Raw genomic sequence first — 22307 nt, 5'->3', positions numbered from 1 at the left:
GATTCGTCAGAGAACCGAGACAATATGTCCTATCCCGCACTGACAGGTCTGATTTTTTAACGTTCTAATTCTTTTATTCAACGCCTATGGCTTCGGTTTGTTCAGAACCGGTGTGAAAAGGTGTTTATGCCTCGATTTAACCGCGAACCGAGGCATATAAGTTGAATATAATTTCAAAAAGGCCATTTCATATTATATTTTTATTTTTTTCTAAAGCGTATAGACATGGGTTGCTTTGTTAACCGAGGCATATATAGGTCTATTGCTTCGGTTAAGAGAATAACTGAGGTAATATCACTTTCAATAACTCCCCAGAGCATCAAAAAATTTAACCAATTGTTCATTTTTCTTCTTCCTCGCGCAAGAACTCTTCTTCCTCCATTGCTCTCACGCAGAACTCATCTTCCTCCATTGCTCTCGTGCAAGCTTTTGTTTGTGGCCTCCATTGCTCGCGCTTTGTTCACCATCCTCGTTGCTCCATTTCTTTCGCGCATTGGTGCCTCTATTTCTCTTGTTGTTGGTCGGAAGTCTTTCACTGTTGGGTTCGTTGTTGCCTCTACCTCCATTGCTTTCGTGCTTTAGTAGTTTGATTTTCCCATCTTCCTTGTTCCATTTATGTCGCACGTTGCTGCCTCCATTTTCTGTCGCATGAGCTTCATTACTGCCACCAGTCGTTGGCGCCACCACGCTCCCAGGTTCTTTACTGCCTCTATTCTTTATTCTATGATTTAATATAAAGTATGAAAACTGCATAATGGTACACAATGAATCCTATTCATACATACATTGTATATAATGTTATTTGATAAAGAAGAGAATCTAAGAAAATTTCATATTACTGACAACCATCCATTTAAAATGACAATAAATTTGGATGACGACCCTCTAGTTGACGATGTACATTCAATTCGAGATGATCACAACGAGAGAATATACATATGACTAATCCATATCATTATGTATGAATTTCATATTTATGTACAAAATTATGGTTTTTGTTAAATAATATATGTTATTTTATAAGTCTTTTATTAATCTTATTTATTGTGACAGATATATGGCTGATGCACCACATTCATCAAGGGATGAAGTCCCCACTTCTAGGCCCACCAAAGGAGCGATGAGGTTGAGACAACTTATACTTAGAAAAAATGCAGGTGAGAGGACACTTGTCATAATTGATGTGGTCATTGGAGTAACATCTAGATCAAATGCAAATGTTTTTAGGTCTTACCTTGGAGTACTAACTCGTGATCATATCTTTATCCTTACTCCATCATTTGACCATGTATTTGAGGCTAATAACAATCTAATCTGGCAAGATCTATTGGTAAGATAATCAATATTGTTCCAAATTCTAGTTTCATTATATTGATAAATTTGTATTGATATAAGGTTATAATTTTCTTTAATGCATATGACATTTGATATTCCAAATGTCGTGAGCCCAAGGAGTAGGTGTTTACCTGCGATTGCCGAAAGATTTCAGGGTTTTATTATAAAATTGACGTCAATATATATCTTCGGAGCAAAAAGAAATGAAACTCCATGTTCAAAATATACGACAATTGACAAAGAAACTTGGCGTTAATTTGTACAATTTCGTACATCCGAGTCTTGGCAGGTAAATGTAGGTAAAATCATTCAATTCATCATTCATAATTTTATTTCATAATAATTGTTTCATTATGTCACAAGAAACAAGGTCTAAAGCACAAGGTATAAGTGCTCAAAATAAAAATTCACACTTACTATCTCGTAGTGGATACAAGAAGTTTGAGGAAAAAATAATCAAGCAGAAGTCAGATAGTAGGCTTCCACTTACTAAGAGTAGTGACCCTTCTCCTCCTTCTTCTCCTCCTTCACCACCATCTCGGCACAAGAAGTGGAAGTTAGCTTGTAAGACCTCAAATAAATACGATAAGATGTTTACATTTTTATGTTGCTTCGTAAGTCATGTAAAATTTTGTGTGAATACCGTTAATGAAAAACATATGTGCTTGTTGTATAACTATACATATTTGAATTTATGTGTTAATATTGTTAATGAAAAAAAACTATGTTGTTATTTTGGATCTGTAAATAAGAAATTGATTAAAAAAACTAGTTGAGGAACACTTTGGCTAGGAAAGACTTGGTACTTAAGTTGTTCGTTGTGATGCACCTCTCTTTCCTGGAAGTCTACTCAATAAGTTTTTAACCAAATTCTTATCAAACAGATTATGTACTGTTAAATTATTTTGTAATATATTCAATTGTATGATTTATGTGATGAATGTATTTTATTATGGTTGATATGAAATTATGCATATGAACATGGTATGAATATTTGGAGAAAATTTTGTAGTGATTCAATACATAGAAAGGAGTTTGGCATAATAATATATATTTTTTCAGATAAACAAAATTCTAGTGTTGATTACTTAGTGAAGATGAAATGTATGAATGAAGTAGTACACTATGATGAAGTTGCAGAGAGCTCATGTTTACAAAAAATTGAATAGTAAAAAATCATTGGATAAGCATTCCACGTTAGTGCCAAGGATGATCAGATAAGTTTTAGTGTAAGTAAGATTAAAATATTATTTTTTGAATAGTAAAATGAATAGTAAAATTGTTTTTGGCTATAAATAGCCAAGGGGGAGGGAAATTCTGCACCAAGAAAGTTGAAATTCTACACCAAGAAGGAGAAATAAGTTAAGGAGAAAGAAATTTATGAAGTTTTGGTTGCAAAGAGGGTAGATATTTTGGAAGATTTTCAGAGAAACAACTTCTGAGCAGGAAACTAAGTCTAGAAAAGAGGTAAGGGGAGTTAACCTTGAGTCTTTTGTTTTTGTATGATCTGAAATCTTGAATATGTTTAGAATTTTGATTCTCTTTCTGAATTTAGAATGATATTCTGTTTATGTTGCATCTTTCTAGAAAGATAAGAAGTTGTCTAACCGGCTATGCCAGATTCAACTTCTTGGTTCCCCAGAACGTTTATTGTTTTTCTTTTTCTCTTGCATCTTTCTGGAAGGGTAAGAAGATGTATAACCGGCTATGCCAGATTCAACTTCTTAGTTCCCCAAAACGTTTATTGTTTTTTTTTTCTTCTTCTTTTTCTCTTGCGTCTTTCTGGAAGGATAAGAAGATGTCTAACCGGCTTTTCCATATTCAACTTCTTGGTTCCTTAGAACGTTTCTATTAAGGTTACTCTTTTGATGGTAGGATAAAGGAATCTTAAAAACCGGAGTTGGTACATCCCTGATCATATAGCAGCCCTGGTCTGATCCAATAAGTTGTGACTAGTCATATGTATTGGCATTTATGGTGAGTTTGATTCGTCAAACATTTAATTCTTCTCTGGTGACCATTTATAGTGATATATTATTAGTGTATACGTTGGTGTTGAGGGTCCTGTTACGATTTGATAGAATAGTTTTTGATGATTCTCTAGTTTTATCATTTATAAACGGGAAGATTTATGTTTTATCTCGGTAGTTAAAAGGATAATTCCTTTTTCCTGTGTAAGGCGATAAGTGGATTCGAGTCTTGTCATTTTCCTCTTTCGAGGGAATATAGATATCTCGTCGTAGGTTTCTGACTCGTGCTGAGTATGGTGCTTGGTGAATGGATGTTACTCACCAATGTTTTTTATTTGAAGAACCGGGGATATATGTTCGAAGTTGTGTGTGGAGGACGACTCTTATCCGTGGTCCATATGAGGGACTGGTTTTGATATATGTTTATCAAATGTATGAGTATGATAGAACCGAGATAGGTCAAATAGTTGCGTGTGAAGGATCAGTGTCCAGTAGCTGCGTGTAAAGGACAAAAATCGATAAATCTAATATCTAAGTGTGAGGGATGGAAAACGAAGGGAGACTCATGTTCATTTATTTTGATTATCTAGTGTTACTCGATACATTATTAGAGAATAAAATGAACTTCAATTCATTTAAGAATTTAATTTTCAGAATAGACTAACTAATTACACTTATAATCTTAGGTTGTTTTCGTTAGAGGTAATACAATTTGGTTGGCAGTTAATGTTATTGATGAATGATTGAATTGTGTAAGTAAATTATTTATAGCTTATTTCTTCTCTGTATTTAGTTAGCTCACCCTACTTGTATGACTACGATGATCGCATAACTCGTGTCGTTATACGGGAGTAGATGATGTTTCAGGTGATGCTGGAGAAGTTTAGAGCGAGAATACATTGGGAAAAACTCTATGGGATTTCCAAATATGTAATTTTAAGTTGTTAAATGTTTTGGTTTGTAACTCTAAACAATTTTTTTTAAGATTCGGTCTGTATTTTAATTACTACTCTTGACAACTGTGATGTATTATTGCGAAATAATAATAAATATTGTGTCCTTAAATGTAAGTGAATATTTTTGTAACCCTCTAAAAAGGGGGCGTTACATAGCCTGTCTAAGATCATCAAGCTCCTACACTTCCGATAGTGCCAGAGAAATATCAGAAAGAATTGTAAGATGTCATTTCTCTTATTTTGACAAGATTTTTGTTATATATTACATTGATCTTTTATTTAATTTTTAAGTTTTGTTATGTTACAGGACTCCTTGGTTGAGCAGAACTCCCAAGGTCAATTCACTCAAGAAGGTCATCGGGATATTCTTGCCACTGCTACTAGACGACCTGAGCACCCAAGACGAGTACGTGCTGCTGGAACTGGCATAGGCATTAGATAGTTCTTTGGGGGTCTTCCTCGCATCCATCTTCAAACGGATTTAGTCAAGAGTATGAACAAAGGCTGAAACAGGACATCATAAAGGAGATCACACAAGAGATCAAAAAGAAGGTTAGGGTAGAGTTGTATGATGAAGTTGCTGAAATGGTTATGTGTCAGTTCCAATAACAGTTTGAGAGTTATGGCATGCGTCCGTAGCCATCTCCTGTAGCGGAACATGTTGTGCCTCCTATAGGTAAAATTAATAATCATTTTTGTTTATTAATTTACTTTTCGTATAAGTTAACATTTAGTTTGATAGGTAGAAATGACAAAGGAAGTTGCTCAGCTCCCGCCGCCTAGGGACGATATGGACGACACTCGTTCATGTCAGTTATATATTCTGCATCCTACTGGGACCATGCCAGTGGCTCGTGGCATAGTCTTTGAGGCAACCACTGTAGTGCATGGTATTGAGTTAGGAAAAGATGAGGTCAAGGTCACGGTCGATAAAATTGTCGTACCAGATGCGTTTGTTCCTTTGCTTACAGATGAGTTTGTTATTGTGGCACAAGCATTTAAGCTTTCATCGTCTAACATAGACATTTGGTTTGTGTTGTATTTGAGCCCTCGGTAAAGACTCCTACTATATACTTCTTATTGACATTGGAACATGACCATTTTTTCATGTAACAGTAGAAAGAAAATAGGGAAGTCCTACACCGAAAAAGATTCCTTTATCTGAGGACGACCCTTTTGGTGTGTTACACGAGCATTCTATCATCATTGCAAATGCGCTGATGATTGTTCCATAGGATTCTACTATATTTGGAAGAGAATCAGAGATCTCATTACTTGCATAAGCAAGATGTTGAGGAGCTTGCGTCGGGGAGAGAAAAGATTAATATTACACTCGTTCAGTTATGGATGATGTAAGTTTATGAACGCTTATTTATATAAAATTGATTTATCAAGTTACTTATATCAAATCATTTCTTGATTTTAGATATATGTTTGGTGTAGCTGATAACATGGGATTGAATGATGTATATGGGTTCATTGACCCCCACATGACTCATGAAGAAAATAAATTTGATGACATACAAGCATACATCACCAATTGTTTTGCAATGGGGAAGGAACTGTATTTTATCTCTTATATACTTGGGTAAGTCAACTTTGTTAACTTTAAAGTTTTATTAATGATTTTAGTATATAACAATTAAGTTATTACCAATTTCACGCACCATTGCCAGTTAATTATGGTGTCCATACCAGATAACATTGTTGTATGGTTTTGTTCATTGCACAAGTCTCCTCCCAACCCTCTTAGACAAGTAGTAGATTGGTAAGAATCTCAATGTTTTGACTTTCTTTGTTATATAAATGTATGATAAAACCCTTTTTTTGATAGTTCTCTTACAACACATATGATGATGTCTGGGAGATCAACTGCTAAAGCTAAAATGCTTGCATGGTTGACCCTTAAGGTTTGGTATTTTAGTCCAATATTTGTTACTTTTTGTACCATTCTAATGATGTTACTTAACATTTTATAATTATGATGATATATTGTAGTGTAATAGACAAAGCGGGTCATATGAGTGTGGTTACTACATCATGTATTGGATGAGGACCACTATTCGTGCACATGTTACCAATGGATGAGAAACGATAATATTTTAGTTTAATTTTTATTTTCTCTGTAGTTTAGAGTTCATATACAATAATTGAAATTATTGTGTTTTATGCAGATATTCAATTTTTCTACTTCAATTCCAGAGAATTACCTTATACACATAAGTAAAACACTTGCTAAATATGTAATTCAACTCTATAATAGTAAGTAGATATTATGATATAGTAAGTTCTACCTTAGCATATTTATGATTAGGTTAAGTTTGTACATTGGATTGATTTATGCTTCTAAGTTCATTTATAATTACATTGAATTGACTTATGCTTCTAAGAAGTTGATTTATGATTACTTTGAATTTAATTTATGTTTTAGTATAATTTTTATTGAAAATATATGCTTCTGGATTGTTTTGGGTTGTTCTAGATTGTTCTTGGTTGTTCTAGATTGGTCTGTATAGTTTGATATATGCAGGTTTGTTTCTGTAGTTGGGAATGTTCAAGAAACATATTTGTAAATAGGGGAATACGCCTTGGTTGTGACCATAACCGAAGCAGAAAGCCCTCTATGGCATCAATTTAGTTCACAACAGAAGTAGAAAAGGTTGGCGAAAAAACAAAAAAAAAGTAATAATTGAAAAACCATTATACTGTCTTGGTTCAAGCCCCAATCGAGGCAGTATACTCTCATATTCTGCCTCGGTTCAATAAGAAAAAGGAAAACATTCTACTGCTTCGGTTGCTTATGAATTGAGGCAAAAAGTCTATCCCGTTTTGCCTCGCCTGTATATACCTCGGTTGGGAAACCACTGTCTATAGGAGAAAATAACTGTTGTCGTTTTCCTTCACGCACTAGTAACTTTACCTATATTTTACGGAAAAAAAAAACACAAAAATGGATTAGCAACATACTACTCATGGAATTAGCAACTAAAAATTAAAGTAACAAAAAAAAGTACAACTTCAACTAAGAACACACATGTTAGTTACTAGAGTGTGAATTTGAAATTAGGAACCAATTTAAGGGAATAAATTAAGTTAAGCTTGAAAATAAATTCATTCTTCATACATTCTATGAATTAATTTATGCATTAATGATCAACTGATGAGAATCAGTTACAAGTTTAGCTTGATTAGAATAAGAACTTAAATTTGCTTTTATCTATTTAGAATTTAAGAACAACAATGTAAATTCCAAAGATACTCACCGGTAGACATGAATTTACTCTATATAATTATAGAAGTGTGAAAAAATTAATACAAGATAAAAACAATAACATAGTGGAAAAATAGACAATAACCTTAGGAAGCTTGCCATTAAACATGAAGTTAATAAGAAAATTATACAAGTGTAGATATTTATTTTCAAAATATGAGTGCACGAAATTAACATACAACAATAATAAAAAAAAGATAAAACGCAAGATTAATTTGGTACAAAAGAAATTAAAGAAAATAATGAAAAAGAATAACCAATGGATTAATGGAGGTGGAGGTTGTCAGACAATAAATGAATTCCAAAAGAAGTATTAAAAAAGTTATTAATTAATTCAATTATTCAAAATAAGAGTTGAATAAGAAGACAATTCTTTTTCTTTTTCTTTTTCTCTCTCTATCTCTTTTCTTTTTAGAGAATAATATAAAGTATACAAATTCTTTCATTTCATTCAATATATCAAAAGATATTTTATGAAGAAGAAAATTAGTTATTTATAGCCTATGCATTCTAAAATGCAAAAGTTAAATGCCTAAATTTTATACAAATGAAATGAAATATTGCCTCAAATGGCCAATATTTTGAAAGCTTTAAGGGGGCAAAAGCTTTTTAATTTCAAAATTTAAATTAAAATAAAACAACAATTTATTGTTTGTTATGTTTTACGTGTTAGGTCATGTTTTCTCTTATTTTCACACTTGTCTTGCTTAACTTAACTCCTTAACGTGCTTTGCTTTGACTTCCTATGATTAAAATCATGTTGATTTTCTTCGGCTTGACATTCTTCAAGTTGTTCTTTACTTCTTATCCCTCAAATGTTTACAATTTTATTGAGTTTAATAGACCCAATTAAAAATTATTATTTACATCTATTTTATACATTTGAAAAAAAAATCAAAAATTTACAAATTAAGTCTATTGGATTTAGATGATATTGAATGTGGGGATCATTTATGATTTGAACAAAATGTAAAATCTTGTGTGATCTCTTTCTCTTTCTATAATATTTTATTGTAGTTAATCATTATAAATTTTGATTATTAAATTAATTATATTCAAATTTTTAACTTAAAATAAGTTTAAGAAAGCTTAATTTTTTTTAAAGATTTCAACACCAATTTATTCTTTATTAGTTTAGTTTAGTCTCACATTATTTTCTAACAATTTACAAATGTTTTACATATTAAAATAAAAAAATAAATATGTAATTTCTAAAATTGATAATAAAAAAAACTCTATTTCATAAACATTTATTTATTTAAGATCTTCCTTATCATTGTTCACCTAATAAGCCTAAGAGAGAATTTGACATCACTTAAACACAATTTTAGTATATAATTATTTCTATTACCAAACTTATCTTGTTTAAAAAATTGAGATTTGTAGAATAAATATGTTTAAAATGAATAAAATATTAATACATATTAAAACATATTTGATACAAGTCTTTTAAAAGTTATTCTTGCGAGACTCATCTCTTTTTATCTTGTCATCGGTTGCTCTTTAAACCGAAGTATCTTTGTATCTCTCGCATGTATGTCTTCTTCCGATTTAATAAATAATCAAACAATTATACATTAACTTTGAATTAAACTTTTTTTATCCTTATACTTATCTCTTGTAACAAAAATTGCACAAATAAGTTTAAAATTCTAATTATGCATTTTAGTTTTAAAAATAATCGTAAATGATAAATTAGAGATACATTATAAGTCAAACATATGTATCAATAATTAACGTTGTAAACAATTATTCTATTCCCTTATTAATAAGTTGATTTTACATTTATAGTCATTTGGTATAAAATTATTCTTTTACTACGTTTTTCTAATAAACTAGTGAACAGGTAAATATTTTTAAAGAGTCAGACACAAATTTTAAATGAATCGTGTCAGAACCCATTTAAAACGCACTCAGGATTCGTTTTGGTGGAGTTCATGTGTCAAGAAGGGGGCTCGACACTCAGATGACGGACGCCAGGTGTCAAGCGAAGATGATCCGAAAATCAGATAGTGAAAGGCAGGTGTCGGCAGATGAGCGGACGTTCGTTTTAAGCAAAACTGAGTTTTTGGAAAGTTTACGCCACACTTTCTGCATGCATCTTCTTCTTCCAAAACTTTGAAATTTTATTTCTCCCCCTTCTCTCTAAAAGCTCTCCCTTTTCTCTACCAAAACTCACCCTTTCTCTTCTCCGATCACCGTTCAGGCACCGTAGAAGCATTTACGGCATCAAGAGCTTGAGTTTGAACCGATTGGTTTTGGTTTCCGAACTGGTAAGTTCTTCTTGTCCTTAGTTGCTCGTTCTCTGGTACATGCAAACCAAGTTCCGGTTGCATGAGTTCATAGTCTCATTCTGAACCATTTTGGTATGTTGTTTGATTTTGGTTTGAAGAGTTGTTTAGCGTGAGGGTAGAAGGAATTTGTAGTCAGGCGAACCTTCATTCTGACTCTAGGAACGATCGTTCACTTTATAAGGTAAGGGAAGCTTATTTAATTTAATTTGTATGTTGTTGTACTGCATGAACGTTCATTTATTTAATGATTGGAAATGAAATATGATTGTGCTATGTTCTGATGTATGAAATATATGGAATTTCTATGATATGGATTGTATGAAGTATGAAAATGGACTATGATATTAATATATGAAAGTATGAAGATATATGTTGAGAAATTTAATTGAGATAAATGATTATGGTATGAAATTTCTATATGAAAGAGTACTTCGTCACCGAATGGTCATCGACCGTTTGGTATTTCATAGTAAATTTGGTTAGACTTGGATTCTTTCATTTGGGAAGAATCTTAGTTGAGGACGATCGTCTTCGTGTCGAAATATTGTGCATGAACGATCGTCTGAATGGTGCTTGGTCTTACACCAAGCGATCGTTCTGAGTAGTGCTTGGTCTTACACTAAGTGATCGTTCTGAGTAGTGCTTGGTCTTACACCAAGCGATCATTCTGAATGGTGCTTGGTCTTACACCAGGCGATCGTCTGAATGGTGTTTGGTCTTACACCAAGCGATCGTTCTGAATGGTGCTCGGTCTTACATCAAGCGATCGTTCTCATTCCTTTTATAATATATCTTGATGAAAATAGCGTTCGTCCAACTTCAATAGAGTTTTCCTTTTTCCGTGTTCGGTCATTGACTGACATTCGGTTTTATTGATGCTAAACTCAAATAAGCTAAGTACTCATAAGCGTTTGGTTTCTTCATGTGAATTCTTCTAAGTATTTTTCTTTGAAGTGTCCGTAGTTATTGATTCCGGCCTAGAGCCTTAGTACTTGACTTGGTCTTTTCGGTGTTCGGTTGGAACTCGCAAGAGTCAGTTCATCTAATTGGCTCATTTTTTTAAGTAACGATCATTCGTTCTAGTCGTTCATGTTTTATATGATTGAACTCGGTTTCTTTCTCAAATCGTTAGTAATCCTCTCGGTCTTAATCTATTCTGGAACTGGAGACCTCTCTATCTCGCTCCAAGTGTTCGTTCTCGTTCTGAGTAGGATTGAACATTCGGTTTTTGGTGTCATTAATAATATTTGAACAAAGATGAAATTGAAATGATTGATAATGAAAGATGAAATTGAAATGATTGATAATGAAAGATGAAATTGAGATGATTGATAAAGAAAGATGAAGAGTATATGATATGGATGAAATGTTTTGGATTATGGACGAGCGTTCCGGGGAGGAACGACTCATGAATGAGAAATGAGATTTGTAAAGTATGACTGTGGGCATGCTAAGCTGGCGGTTCATCCTGATGTTTCGTGGGTACTCGTCCTACGTAGAGGAGGGTAGGTCATGTATGGAAACGGCAGGAGGTCTTAGTTCTTAGGGGTACTTTGGACAGATAGGATTAACCTCGGGTGGCAGCTGATGAGGACATGCCAGTTACTACATCACCCGGGTGCAAGAATGCCTGTAGCTATACAGATTTCATACAGTCCGGACAGTCAGTCTAGTAATAGGTTTTGTATGAAACGTATGATGAAATCTACCTTGAGTGTTTGATTGTTTCGAATGTATGATTAATCATGAATTAAATTACATAAGCTTACCCTGTGTTTCTTGTCTTGTCTTGTTTTGTACGTCCGTCTTTGTCATTGCAATGATCATCCGTGTGGATGTGAGCAGAAGGAGACGTACATTTGGAAGAGGCGCTGGAGGAAGAAAATCTGGTGGAGGTTGAAGTTAAGACCGAATAGTAGGACGTTCAGTCAATAGTTTAGTTGTTTTAAGGTGGTCGTTCGATCACCTCCCATTTTGTTTTGAACGACCGTTCGGTGCTTGTTATGTTATAAACCGTTCGGTCAGACTTGTACTCCTGTACAGTTTAAGTTTGTAACTCTTCCTGTAAGGCCGTTCAGCCATAATCTTACGTCTGGCTCTTATTAGTGTAAGACTGATCTGAATTATTAATTCGATATGATTATTTCACTATATAGTTAGAGACGGTATTTTTGGGATGTTACAAATCGTAATTATCTCTTAAAAAATTTTTACAAATAAGTTTAAAATTATAATGTTAATCATTTAGAAAATAAAAAACATGGAAAGACAGCCACAGTCTAGGCTCTAGCTTTACAAGGTTGACTAAATATGTTAATTAAGATTTAGTTTATATAAAATAATTTAAGAAAATTAAACTAAAATTTTAGGCGAGAGAAATTAATTGGCATAACTTTTTTATGATATTATTAACTTAAATTTTTTTAATATTATTTATATAAGGAAATCAGAAGATATGAAAAGATAATCACAATTTAGGTTCCAATCATGTTTAGATGCATCCAAATTTGATTAATAAAGTTAATATAAAACAATTTAAGAATATTTTAAAATTTTGGACGCCATAATTAATTTCATATTAAATTGTATAACTAATTTACTCGACAAGATTTTTGTAATCGTCCCTAGAGTTATGATTGTTAACATAAATCTAAAATTCTGTACTGTACAAATACAAAAGCATTTTTTATTTATTTTAAAACATCAATGATAACATAAAATATTAATTAAATATATTTTTTACTGAAATAAAAGTTATTAAAATTCTTGAAAATAATGTAATGCAACAATAAAAGAAATAAATCAAAATAATATACATTAACTCTTATAAGAAAGATAATTTAATACCAAAATAAGATAATATGTATTTAAATAAATAAATATATATATATATATATATATTTAAATTGAAATTAATTAAATAAAGTTATAGTAAACGACATTTTAATTAATTTTGTTAGTTATATTAATTCTAATTCCATTTTAAAAAAAAGTAAAGAAAACCAATTTGTTAGATTCGTTCACCACGTTTATATGGTGAAGAGTTAAATAAATGGCGTTTGAATTGAGTTTTTATTTTTGTAAAATTGGATCAAAACATATTGTATGTGTTGACAGTATTGTTTTAATACTAATATCATTAAAAATGTAGGTAAATTCTATTATTTTAAATTTTGAATTAAAAAATTTAATTAAAAGAGTGGAAAAAATTACACAAAAGACAAAGTTGGCTTGGAAATTCAATTATAGAAAGCTCTCTCTGCAATTTGGGGAAATTTTGACCTTCTTCTTTTACCTGCTGAGGGGAAGACACAGTCTTCGCCTTCTTCTTTTCTGAAACTGTCTTGGCAAAGGCCTAGTTTCCATCTCCATGAATCATCTCGCCTTTTTCTTCTTCTCCAGAATCATCTCAATGCGCTTCATTTCCATCTCGCGTAGTTTCCATCTCTCTCGCCATCTCCATCTTCATATGTTCCATCCTCACAAATCCATCTCCTAAAACCTTAATAGCAGCCACCACCTCCCCAACCGGGTCTCTCTCTCTTCTTCCCAAAATTAGAATTAGGGCTAGGGTTTTGATTCAAATTAGAGCTGAATTTCTGATTCCCAACCTTCCCAAAAATCTTGGAGCCAGACTCAGGTTGAGCAAGGGGTATCCCGGTAGGAATTCGAATCCTAAACCCACCGGCACTGGAACCTAGAAACCCATTCCTGTACAACCTGTTCAAGCTTCGAGTGTGGCCGTTCTGGTTGATCTCTTGGTACAGATCTTGATCATCGTCGTTGTCATCGTCATCGTTGTCACTATCGGAATCGTGTTCGGGTTTGATAGGAGAGAGACCTTTCTCCATGGAGTCCATGAACTTAAAGTGAACCCAGGAGGAGTTGAATCGAGTTTTCTGTAATTAAATTTTCACTCTTTTTTCCAATTTCATTTACATTTCTCAATTGCAGAGAGAGTTAGCCTTTTTGTAATTGAATTTCTACTTTTTTAATTTAATTTTTTAATTTAAAATTTAAAATAATAAAATTTATTCATACACGTGTTAAAACAACACAGCATGTTAAATGACACAGTACTTAAAACTCTCTTTTCAATTTGACAGAAAGATTCTATTTATTCAATTTTATAAAAATAAAAATCTAATTAAAATAAAAAAAATATTTTATTTGAGATTCATGACGAAAATAAGAAGTCATAAACATTAAATCATAAATAAATTAAAACAGCTTAAAACTAAAGTGCGTGGTGATTCTTTTATTTATTTTTTAATTGCGAAGAGGAAATTTAGGCGCCGCCAAACGTGACTATATTTTACTGTCACTCACGTAAGTTTCCGACATTTTGCGTACCGTTGTAATAATCCACACGTGTCCGATAAGCAAAGCGAGTCGGCTAAGGCATTGGTGAAACCACGCGCAAGCGCGTCGCACCGCACTATTCATTACTACTTCCCAATTCAATTGTGGGCATTAATCACAAAGCCATTTAAAGTCACCTTCTTCATCACCATCCATTATAATTTCCTCTTCCGTCTCGCTCAGAGTCCAAGCCCTAGAAAATTAGACCCTCCCACGAAACCCTAGATTTCCTCTCTGAAAATTTTCAAAGCTTCTCCCCATTCCTGGGATTCCGCGCCCAGATCGCAGATCCCGTTTAATATTTTTACGTCCCCGATCGGTTTTGGATTCTGAAGAAGAAAATTCAATTACGCAAAATTCCGAGGCATTGCCGCTGTCCTGGCTTGCGCATGGGTAAGATTCTGAGAGAAACCGCTAGGCCGTCCTTTAATTGTTCGTCGGCGTCACCGTCGTCAGCGCCACCGGCGACGACGTCGTCGACGTCGGTGACCGACACCGTGAGGGGATCGCACCGGTTCAAGATCACGGGGTATGCTCTGTCTAAGGGGATTGGGATTGGGAAGTATATAGCGTCGGATATATTTTCGGTGGGAGGGTACGATTGGGCGATCTATTTTTACCCTGATGGGAAGAGCGTGGAGGACAATGCTACGTACGTTTCTCTCTTCATCGCGCTGGCTAGCGAAGGGGCAGATGTTAGAGCGCTTTTTGAGTTGACCCTTTTGGATCAGAGTGGGAAGGAGAGGCATAAGGTGCATAGCCATTTCGAGAGGACCCTCGAGAGTGGACCTTACACGTTAAAATACCGTGGTAGCATGTGGTGAGCAAGTTGGATATGCGATTTGTATTATTTTTAATTGTTTAAAATTCACAATTGTTTTTCATTTACTTGGATTGGTTCTGGTTGTAATATTTTGTTGGGTATTGTATTTGCATGAGGGAAATTAGAGAGTGGCTGGTGGGATTTTGCTTAAACGTGGAAGGTATATGTTGCGGGTTTAAATGTTGTTGGAGGAGGGATTGGAGTAACGAATCGTAATTGTGTTTTTATAAAGGCAAACGGTTGGGGTTTTGTTATTTCGGCGGGGGTAGGGTTCATGTTGTTCAATATCTTTTCATAATTTTATGTTTTGCTAAACTGAAGCTTAGTTATTAATTCTTCAGATTGCATGTGGGTGGGGATTGGTTTATGACCCTTTACTTAAACAACACAATGTCATCATACCTTCAAATCAGAGCATGAAAGGTGATAAGAGCTAATCTTGACCACACAACCATACGTGGATGGTAAAACTCGAAACTAACCTCGATCGTTTTTGTAAAGTTAGATGGTCAAAAATCCGAATTAGCTCTTTTCACTCGTTCTATTCGCTTCGGAAGTATGTGTATGTAAACTGAATTTAACTGTGCTCCCTCCATCTCTAAATGTATTTTTTAATATATAGAAGATGTTAATGCATGACTTTCGCTTTGGCCAAATACTCCTTCATAACTTTTTGTGATAAGAAAGGTCAAGATGCTAATTGTTTGAAATTGGGTGTTTCAGGGGTTACAAGCGGTTTTTTAAGAGAACAGCACTAGAGACATCAGATTACCTTAAAGACGATTGCCTTAGCGTTAATTGTAGTGTTGGTGTAGTGAAATCACACACAGAGGGCCCTAAAATTTATAAAATTCCAATTATGCCTTCTAACATTGGTCAGCAACTTGGGAAGCTTTTAGAAAGTGGGAAAGGCAGTGATGTGAGTTTTGAAGTGAATGGAGATGTTTTTGCTGCTCATAAATTGGTACTAGCTGCTCGCTCACCAGTTTTCAGGGCCCAACTTTTTGGTCCTATGAAAGATCAGAATACCCGTTGTATAAAAATTGAAGACATGGAGGCTCCAGTTTTCAAGGTTTGAATGAATGTTCTTTATGTTCTTTCTTTGATTTATGCTTGTGATGTGGTTGAAAAATATACTTTGGTTATTCTTTCTGTTTATGGCCTGGTATACGCAATGTGCTTCTTGATTTTTTAAGTTATTTTCCTTGTTACCTTTTGTTATGCATATCATTGCAACTGAATTAGTGCCCAATGGTACCTTTCTTGCATTAGTTGTTTTTTATTTTTTATATTCAAACGTGTTAGCAAAAGAAAAAAAGGTTCTGATGGTTATCTTTAAAATAAGAGAGAGACAAAGGTTGAATCCCTAGTGTGTGTAAATCGCATAGGGTTATGCACTTATAAATAAGAACATACAAAGAGATGGGTCTAAACCTATAATATCTAACCCTTTTTCAAGCTTATACATACAAATCATATGTACTAAGTTTTTACAAATATAATCAATTCTATGTTCTGGTTGTGATTTAGTAAAAACATATGTTAGTTAATCATTAAGATTAACAAACTCAGTCTTAGATTTATCCAAATGCAATATGTTCTCGAATAAAACGATAATCAATCTCAATATGTTTGGTCATTTCATGAAAGACGAGCTTTGAGCAAATATGAATAACAATTTGATTGTTATGTATAAGTGTCATTTGAGTGACGAATTTAAATTGCAATTCTTTAATAATTGTTTAAGCCAAATAAGCTTACAAGTAGCCGAGGTAATAGCTATTTTGCTTTCGCACTAGATCTTGCTACAATATTTTGTTTCTCAATGAGCTGCATATGGAGACTTAAAAATTGACTCACCAAACTGATATTATCTTAAAATAAAAGAGAGAGGCATAGGGCAAATCCGTAGTGTGTGTAAAGCACATAGGGTTATGCATTTATAAATAAGAAAATACAAAGAGATGGTCCTAAGACCGTTACATCTAACAATTATGATTCACATATCCTATGTTGTATTTCTTTAACGAGAAATGAACACGTTTATGTTGTATTTCTTTGACTAGAAATGAACACATTTATGCTGTATTTCTTTAACTAGAAATGAACACATTTCTCTCAGACAGTTTTGCTATTTTTGTTATTATTTTATAAAAGGATCTAATGAACACATACTATTTCTTTATAAATTGACTCAGATGTGAGTTTTTAACTGAGATCATATAATAGGTTCTTTTGGAAGAACCTATACAACTTTTTTTTTAAAGATAGACTAGTTCCTTATAAATTGACTCAGTTTGTGCGTTCTTTTCTGGTTCTGGTTCCTTAGTGCTTGGTTCCTCTTTGGCAAGTTGTTCCGGCTGATAGTTAATATAATTAATTAGTACTGTAACATTACTAACATTGTATGATATTATAATGTTTGATATATGATACTTATGATACTATATGTGGACATGGCTAGTTTTTGGTTTAGTTCATGCTTTTTATAATTTATGCTTTGAATTGGGATCTTATTAAACAGTTTCATTTTTCTGGATGCTTAAATCTTGTTGATAGCAATCAGAAAATGTATGCACTTAAGAATAGAGAGAAGCAGAGATACTGGTAATACTATGTATTATTATTCTGTATAAAAACTGATACCAAAAAGCAATGACGCTCTCGAGAGCTCAAAGCTACCTCAGCCCCAAGTCCTCCCTCCAAAACCCCCTCTACAACAGTATACTTATCAATTTGGCTCCTATCACATGGTTTCGTCCTGATCCACATGAGTTGGAACAAAAAAAATTTACAGGACCAAAAAGCCTCTTATTGAAAAAGTGCACTGTGTCAAAATATCTATAAAAGTCCATTTGTCGCAAATCTAAGTACTTTTAATTTGTCAAAGAATTATATACAAACATTTTACTTATATTAATATTGACTTTGTAAGAAATTTCAATAAACTGATTGGTTTCTTATATAAGAAAATTATGCAGTAACATAGGAGGTTGAAATCCTTGACTGGTTAAACATATTTAGTTAAACATATTTAATTATTTTTGAGTGGTTAAACATATTTTTAAAGTATATAAGATAGTCATTTAATTTTGTTGGGTAAAAAAATTCATCTAGATATGAATTAAAACTAAAAAAACATTCTCAATTTGAAAGTTTAAAGTAATGAATTTATAAATAATAAATTTATGGATTTTTTATTATAAGTTGTTTAATTTTTTCTTTTTTTAATGTATGACTTAAATTTATACTTAAATTCTACCTATTATTTATTTTAATATATATATAATAAATATATAATTAGTAATTATAAAAAAACTTAAGTGTGAATTTTATTAAATTAATCCAATATTCTCATATTTTGGTTAGACTCCATGTTTCTTCTTTTATGTTTAGAATTTTATCACAATGTATTATGTACTTTATTAAATACTATAAGTATTTTTTTTAATTGATAAAATTAATAAATAGATTATAGTCCATAAAAATATTAAGTTATATATTATATATGTTATTTAATAACATAATAAGTATGATATAAAATATTGATTTAAATATAATAAATTATAACATATTAGATTATCTAATAAAATATAGATATAATTTTATATGTGTAGATAAATAGTATTGTTTTTAAGAGTTAATTAAAGTTTTGTAGTAGGACGAAACCTACCTTAATCTTGACCTTAACCCACTTAAGAAAGGGTCTTGTGGGTTGGGTTTTCATGGCGCCAATCTGATGAGCTTCCTAAACGAGGCTTTTTTAAGGATGGGTTAAGACTGGCCCATGCCATAGGTCAAGTTGATACCTCTACTCATTTGATCTGTATACACTTGTGTACAATTTTTATATTAAGTTCGTATATCTAGAAACTAGATGTTTTAGTCCCTACACTAGCACTTCTACTTCGTGCTAGTTTCTATTAAGTATGTCTAAATTCAGTCTGGTAAAAGCGCCATAAATTTGTTGGTGGGTGTTAAACCACCAAAGTCTGTGACTTGGACATGAAATTTGTGTCAGTTTAACAACCATCAGAAAATTTGTGCTGCTTTTGCACTGCTAGTTCTATTTTCTGGCGATTTCACCTGACAGAGTTAAAACACACTGAACTGCACAGAGGTAAGCGGAATTAAAGAGCAATGTAGGGACTAAAACGTCTAGCTTCTAGGTATAGGGACTATAACGTTTAAATTGTGCCTATAGAAACCAAATGTGTAGCTAAATCTTTTCTATTTTTCTACTTTCTGATATTTATTACCTTAAGAAGTACTGTCTTAGTTATGATATTTATTAATGCATATTAGAATATGTCCAAATGGTATGAAGCACAATGAGGATAAACCAGGTAACTATTTATTTATACCTACACACACTTGCGCCTTTTGTATATTTGTGTTTGGCTTCTTGAACTCCTATTGTCTTCATATGGTTTACATACTATTTGCAAGCAGAAATTGGATTGGGTGTGATGAGATTGTGTTATTTGTCTTGACAAATAAAGTTTAATATTATTCTATTACAAAAAGAACTGCAACATGTCTGCTTTACTATTCCATATTTCAATATTTTGTAGGCATTGCTTCATGTTATATATTATGACTCACTACCTGACATGCAAGAGCTTACTGGGTTGAACTCGAAAGGGGCTACTACCTTGATGGCTCAGCATCTGCTTGCAGCCGCTGATCGGTATGGCTTAGAGAGAGTTAGGCTGATGTGTGAAACAAATCTCTGTGAAGATGTTGCAATAAACACTGTTGCTACGACTCTGGCCTTGGCAGAGCAGCACCATTGTTTCCAACTGAAAGCAGTCTGTCTGAAATTCGTTGCACAGCCTGAAAATCTCAGAGGTATGTTTCTGTTCTTAAAACTTTTTTTTTTCTTGAACATACAGCTAAAAAGGGTGCAATATTAGGGGTTAATTTGGAACATTGAAGGGTCTCTTAAAGAGTATGTAACTATCATTGAAAGTTAAATTTGTTGTTGACATATAGGTGCGTTCCCTGTCTGGTTTGAATGCCATATCTAATATGAATCAAGCCAGATTAGTCTTTTGCGGTTCAGTTTCACTTATTTAAAATTATGACCTTCAAAATTGCCAGCATACCAACTAACAAAAATATAGCTAAAAATAATAACTGATGAAGTCACGATCAGACCTTGAAAGTGACATTAAAATAAACAAAATCAATAACGTCATGAAAAACTACGCATAATAATAGCTCATTGTAAACCTTTTATTAAAAAGTGAATTACAGAACATGCATAGCCATGTATACTTTCCATGTCCTAAACTCATACTTCATCATAACCAAATATCCAACATACATCACATTACTAATATTATTAAAAGTTCAAATAATTGTAAAATCAATATAACTATATATTGAAGGCATGATTAACAATAGGAATCAGTAACTGACCCAAGTATCAACAAAAAAATATTTTTTTTGTTTGATTGGTTTCTTGTTTTTTAATCCGTTTGGCTGTTTAAAATAGTTTGGTTTTAGTTTCACCCCTCATACCTTCCAGTTTGATTTTAAAGAAAAATATCCTAAGCTTAAAGGATTTAATTTGTGTTGCTTTTAATGATTTCTTTTAGAAAATAATTAGCCAATTTAGTTTTAGTGATCTCAAGAATTCGTTATATATGGTCTTAATTCTTAGTCTATCATGAGTAGTGGTCTATAAGTTGGCTTGTAACCAACTCTTTTGATTTGGAAAATTTAGAATGGACCGTTAACAGCAAAGATAGCAAAATTTATTTCTATCTTGTTCTTCGTCCAGAACTATAATTGTGTACCTGCCGGCTAAGTATTCCCTTTTGTTTCTTCAGCTGTGATGCAAACAGATGGTTTTGAGTACTTGAAAGAAAGTTGCCCATCTGTTTTGACTGAGCTTTTAGAGTATGTGGCTAGATTTACGGAGCACTCAGACTACTTGTGCAAACATAGGAATGAAGCAATACTTGATGGCAGCGACATAAATGGAAGGAGGGTGAAGCAAAGGCTATAGTGCGAAGACTGTCAAATATCCTCTACCCCTCGCATTTAAATATTGCAGTGAGAGCCACAGATGGAGGGAGAGGATAAGCATTTATAGGATTAGTGACAATTTTTAATTTTCTTAGCTTGCTCTTCGTGTCTAGAAGATGTAAATGTAGTTTGTTTTGGTGCTGTTGCAGGTTCTGTGATAACACTGCTCGTAAAACATGTCTTAAAAGAAAGTATTGATCACTGTCATGTCTTTTTCTCTCTCTTGCTCTCTATATTCCTGTGAGAACGGAGGTATTTGCTTGGATATGGATATTATCTGCGAATGATGAAACCGATTTAATGAGAATTGTATTTTGATAAAATTGAGTGATGTCATAAATTAATGATATACCCCGTGACAAACTGACCATTTCTATGATTAATTTTATCAATTTAATGTTAAAAATTATACCTTCAAAATATAGTAGAGCAAACCTGCCGGTTATACCTTCAGTAAAAATAAGGTTTAATGTTCTTATTTTTTTGAAATCCTCTTAAATATGTTTTTGTATTTTATTTGATTTTAATTACGTCTCTATTCTTTTAAAATTGACTCATAAAACTTTACCGTTAATTAGACTGGATTACGTTAAAATTTGTGTTAGTTTATTGACTAGATAATTTTTAATGACTGAATGATGTTAAAATTTGTGTTAGTTTATTGACTAGATAATTTTTAATGACGTGACATAATTTATTCACAGGTAAAATTTATTTTATTTTAAGTTTTAAATAAAATATAGAACTCCGGGGACTCCTGACTACGCTCCAGGGAGATCGACTTTGGTGGTCCACCGTTGCTACAATTGGTGGTTGTCTAAATCCAGTTTGAATATGTTGTCTCTAAGGAGTAAACCTACTTCATCAAAATCAGACTCTTCCAAGTTCGAAGGAAACAAGGTTGGGTAAACAGGTTAAGATCAAAGATTGTGATTTCTTTGATCATATTGTTTTGTAGGTATAGCGATTTTGGTGGATATCATCACGGGGAGTGAGAACAATACTGATGAAGAAGGTACTCAACAAGGACAGAACATGAGTAGAATGAAACCCCGTCTTGGAGAGTTTCAAGGTTGGTGATTTGTGCAGGTTGTTGTCCAATTGCAATCACACCTTCCATCTGCATTGAATCATGGATTCTCCACACACCCATCTGTCCCATTCGGAGAACATGAGTTCTAATTCAAAGACCTTTTGCTAATCAACAACAAAAACTCCAAAAGGAAAAATCTCAGCTCCTCCTATCGCAACATTAGAAAA

At 32.9% G+C, this 22307-nt stretch overlaps 1 protein-coding gene across 2 annotated transcripts; it reads left to right on the top strand.

Moving 5' to 3' along the window:
* The first annotated feature begins 14296 nt into the window (after window positions 1-14296).
* On the top strand, window positions 14297-21254 carry LOC108326083 (BTB/POZ and MATH domain-containing protein 2). Of its 2 annotated transcripts, XM_052875438.1 has the most exons (5): window positions 14868-15008; window positions 15353-15573; window positions 15735-16083; window positions 19586-19862; window positions 20849-21254. In XM_052875438.1, the coding sequence occupies exons 2-5, from the start codon at window positions 15473-15475 to the stop codon at window positions 21025-21027; spliced, it is 906 nt and encodes a 301-aa protein (XP_052731398.1). In that variant the 5' UTR covers window positions 14868-15008; window positions 15353-15472; the 3' UTR covers window positions 21028-21254. The 2 variants fall into 2 exon arrangements, with proteins under 2 accessions (XP_017414842.2, XP_052731398.1); XM_017559353.2 differs by lacking the exon at window positions 15353-15573 and having other exon boundaries at window positions 14297-15008.
* Window positions 21255-22307: the final 1053 nt, after the last annotated feature.

The sequence above is a fragment of the Vigna angularis genome, chromosome 3 (genome assembly GCF_016808095.1).
Source record: "Vigna angularis cultivar LongXiaoDou No.4 chromosome 3, ASM1680809v1, whole genome shotgun sequence".
Lineage (NCBI taxonomy): Eukaryota > Viridiplantae > Streptophyta > Magnoliopsida > Fabales > Fabaceae > Vigna > Vigna angularis.
This window is presented reverse-complemented; position numbering and strand designations above follow the sequence as displayed.

Coding starts and splice junctions, on each gene's coding strand:
- LOC108326083 (XM_017559353.2), top strand. CDS start 14,578: ATGGGTAAGATTCTGAGAGAAACCGCTAGGCCGTCCTTTAATTGTTCG. Junction 15,009..15,734: donor AAATACCGTGGTAGCATGTG/GTGAGCAAGTTG, acceptor TGGGTGTTTCAG/GGGTTACAAGCGGTTTTTTA. Junction 19,863..20,848: donor ACAGCCTGAAAATCTCAGAG/GTATGTTTCTGT, acceptor TTGTTTCTTCAG/CTGTGATGCAAACAGATGGT.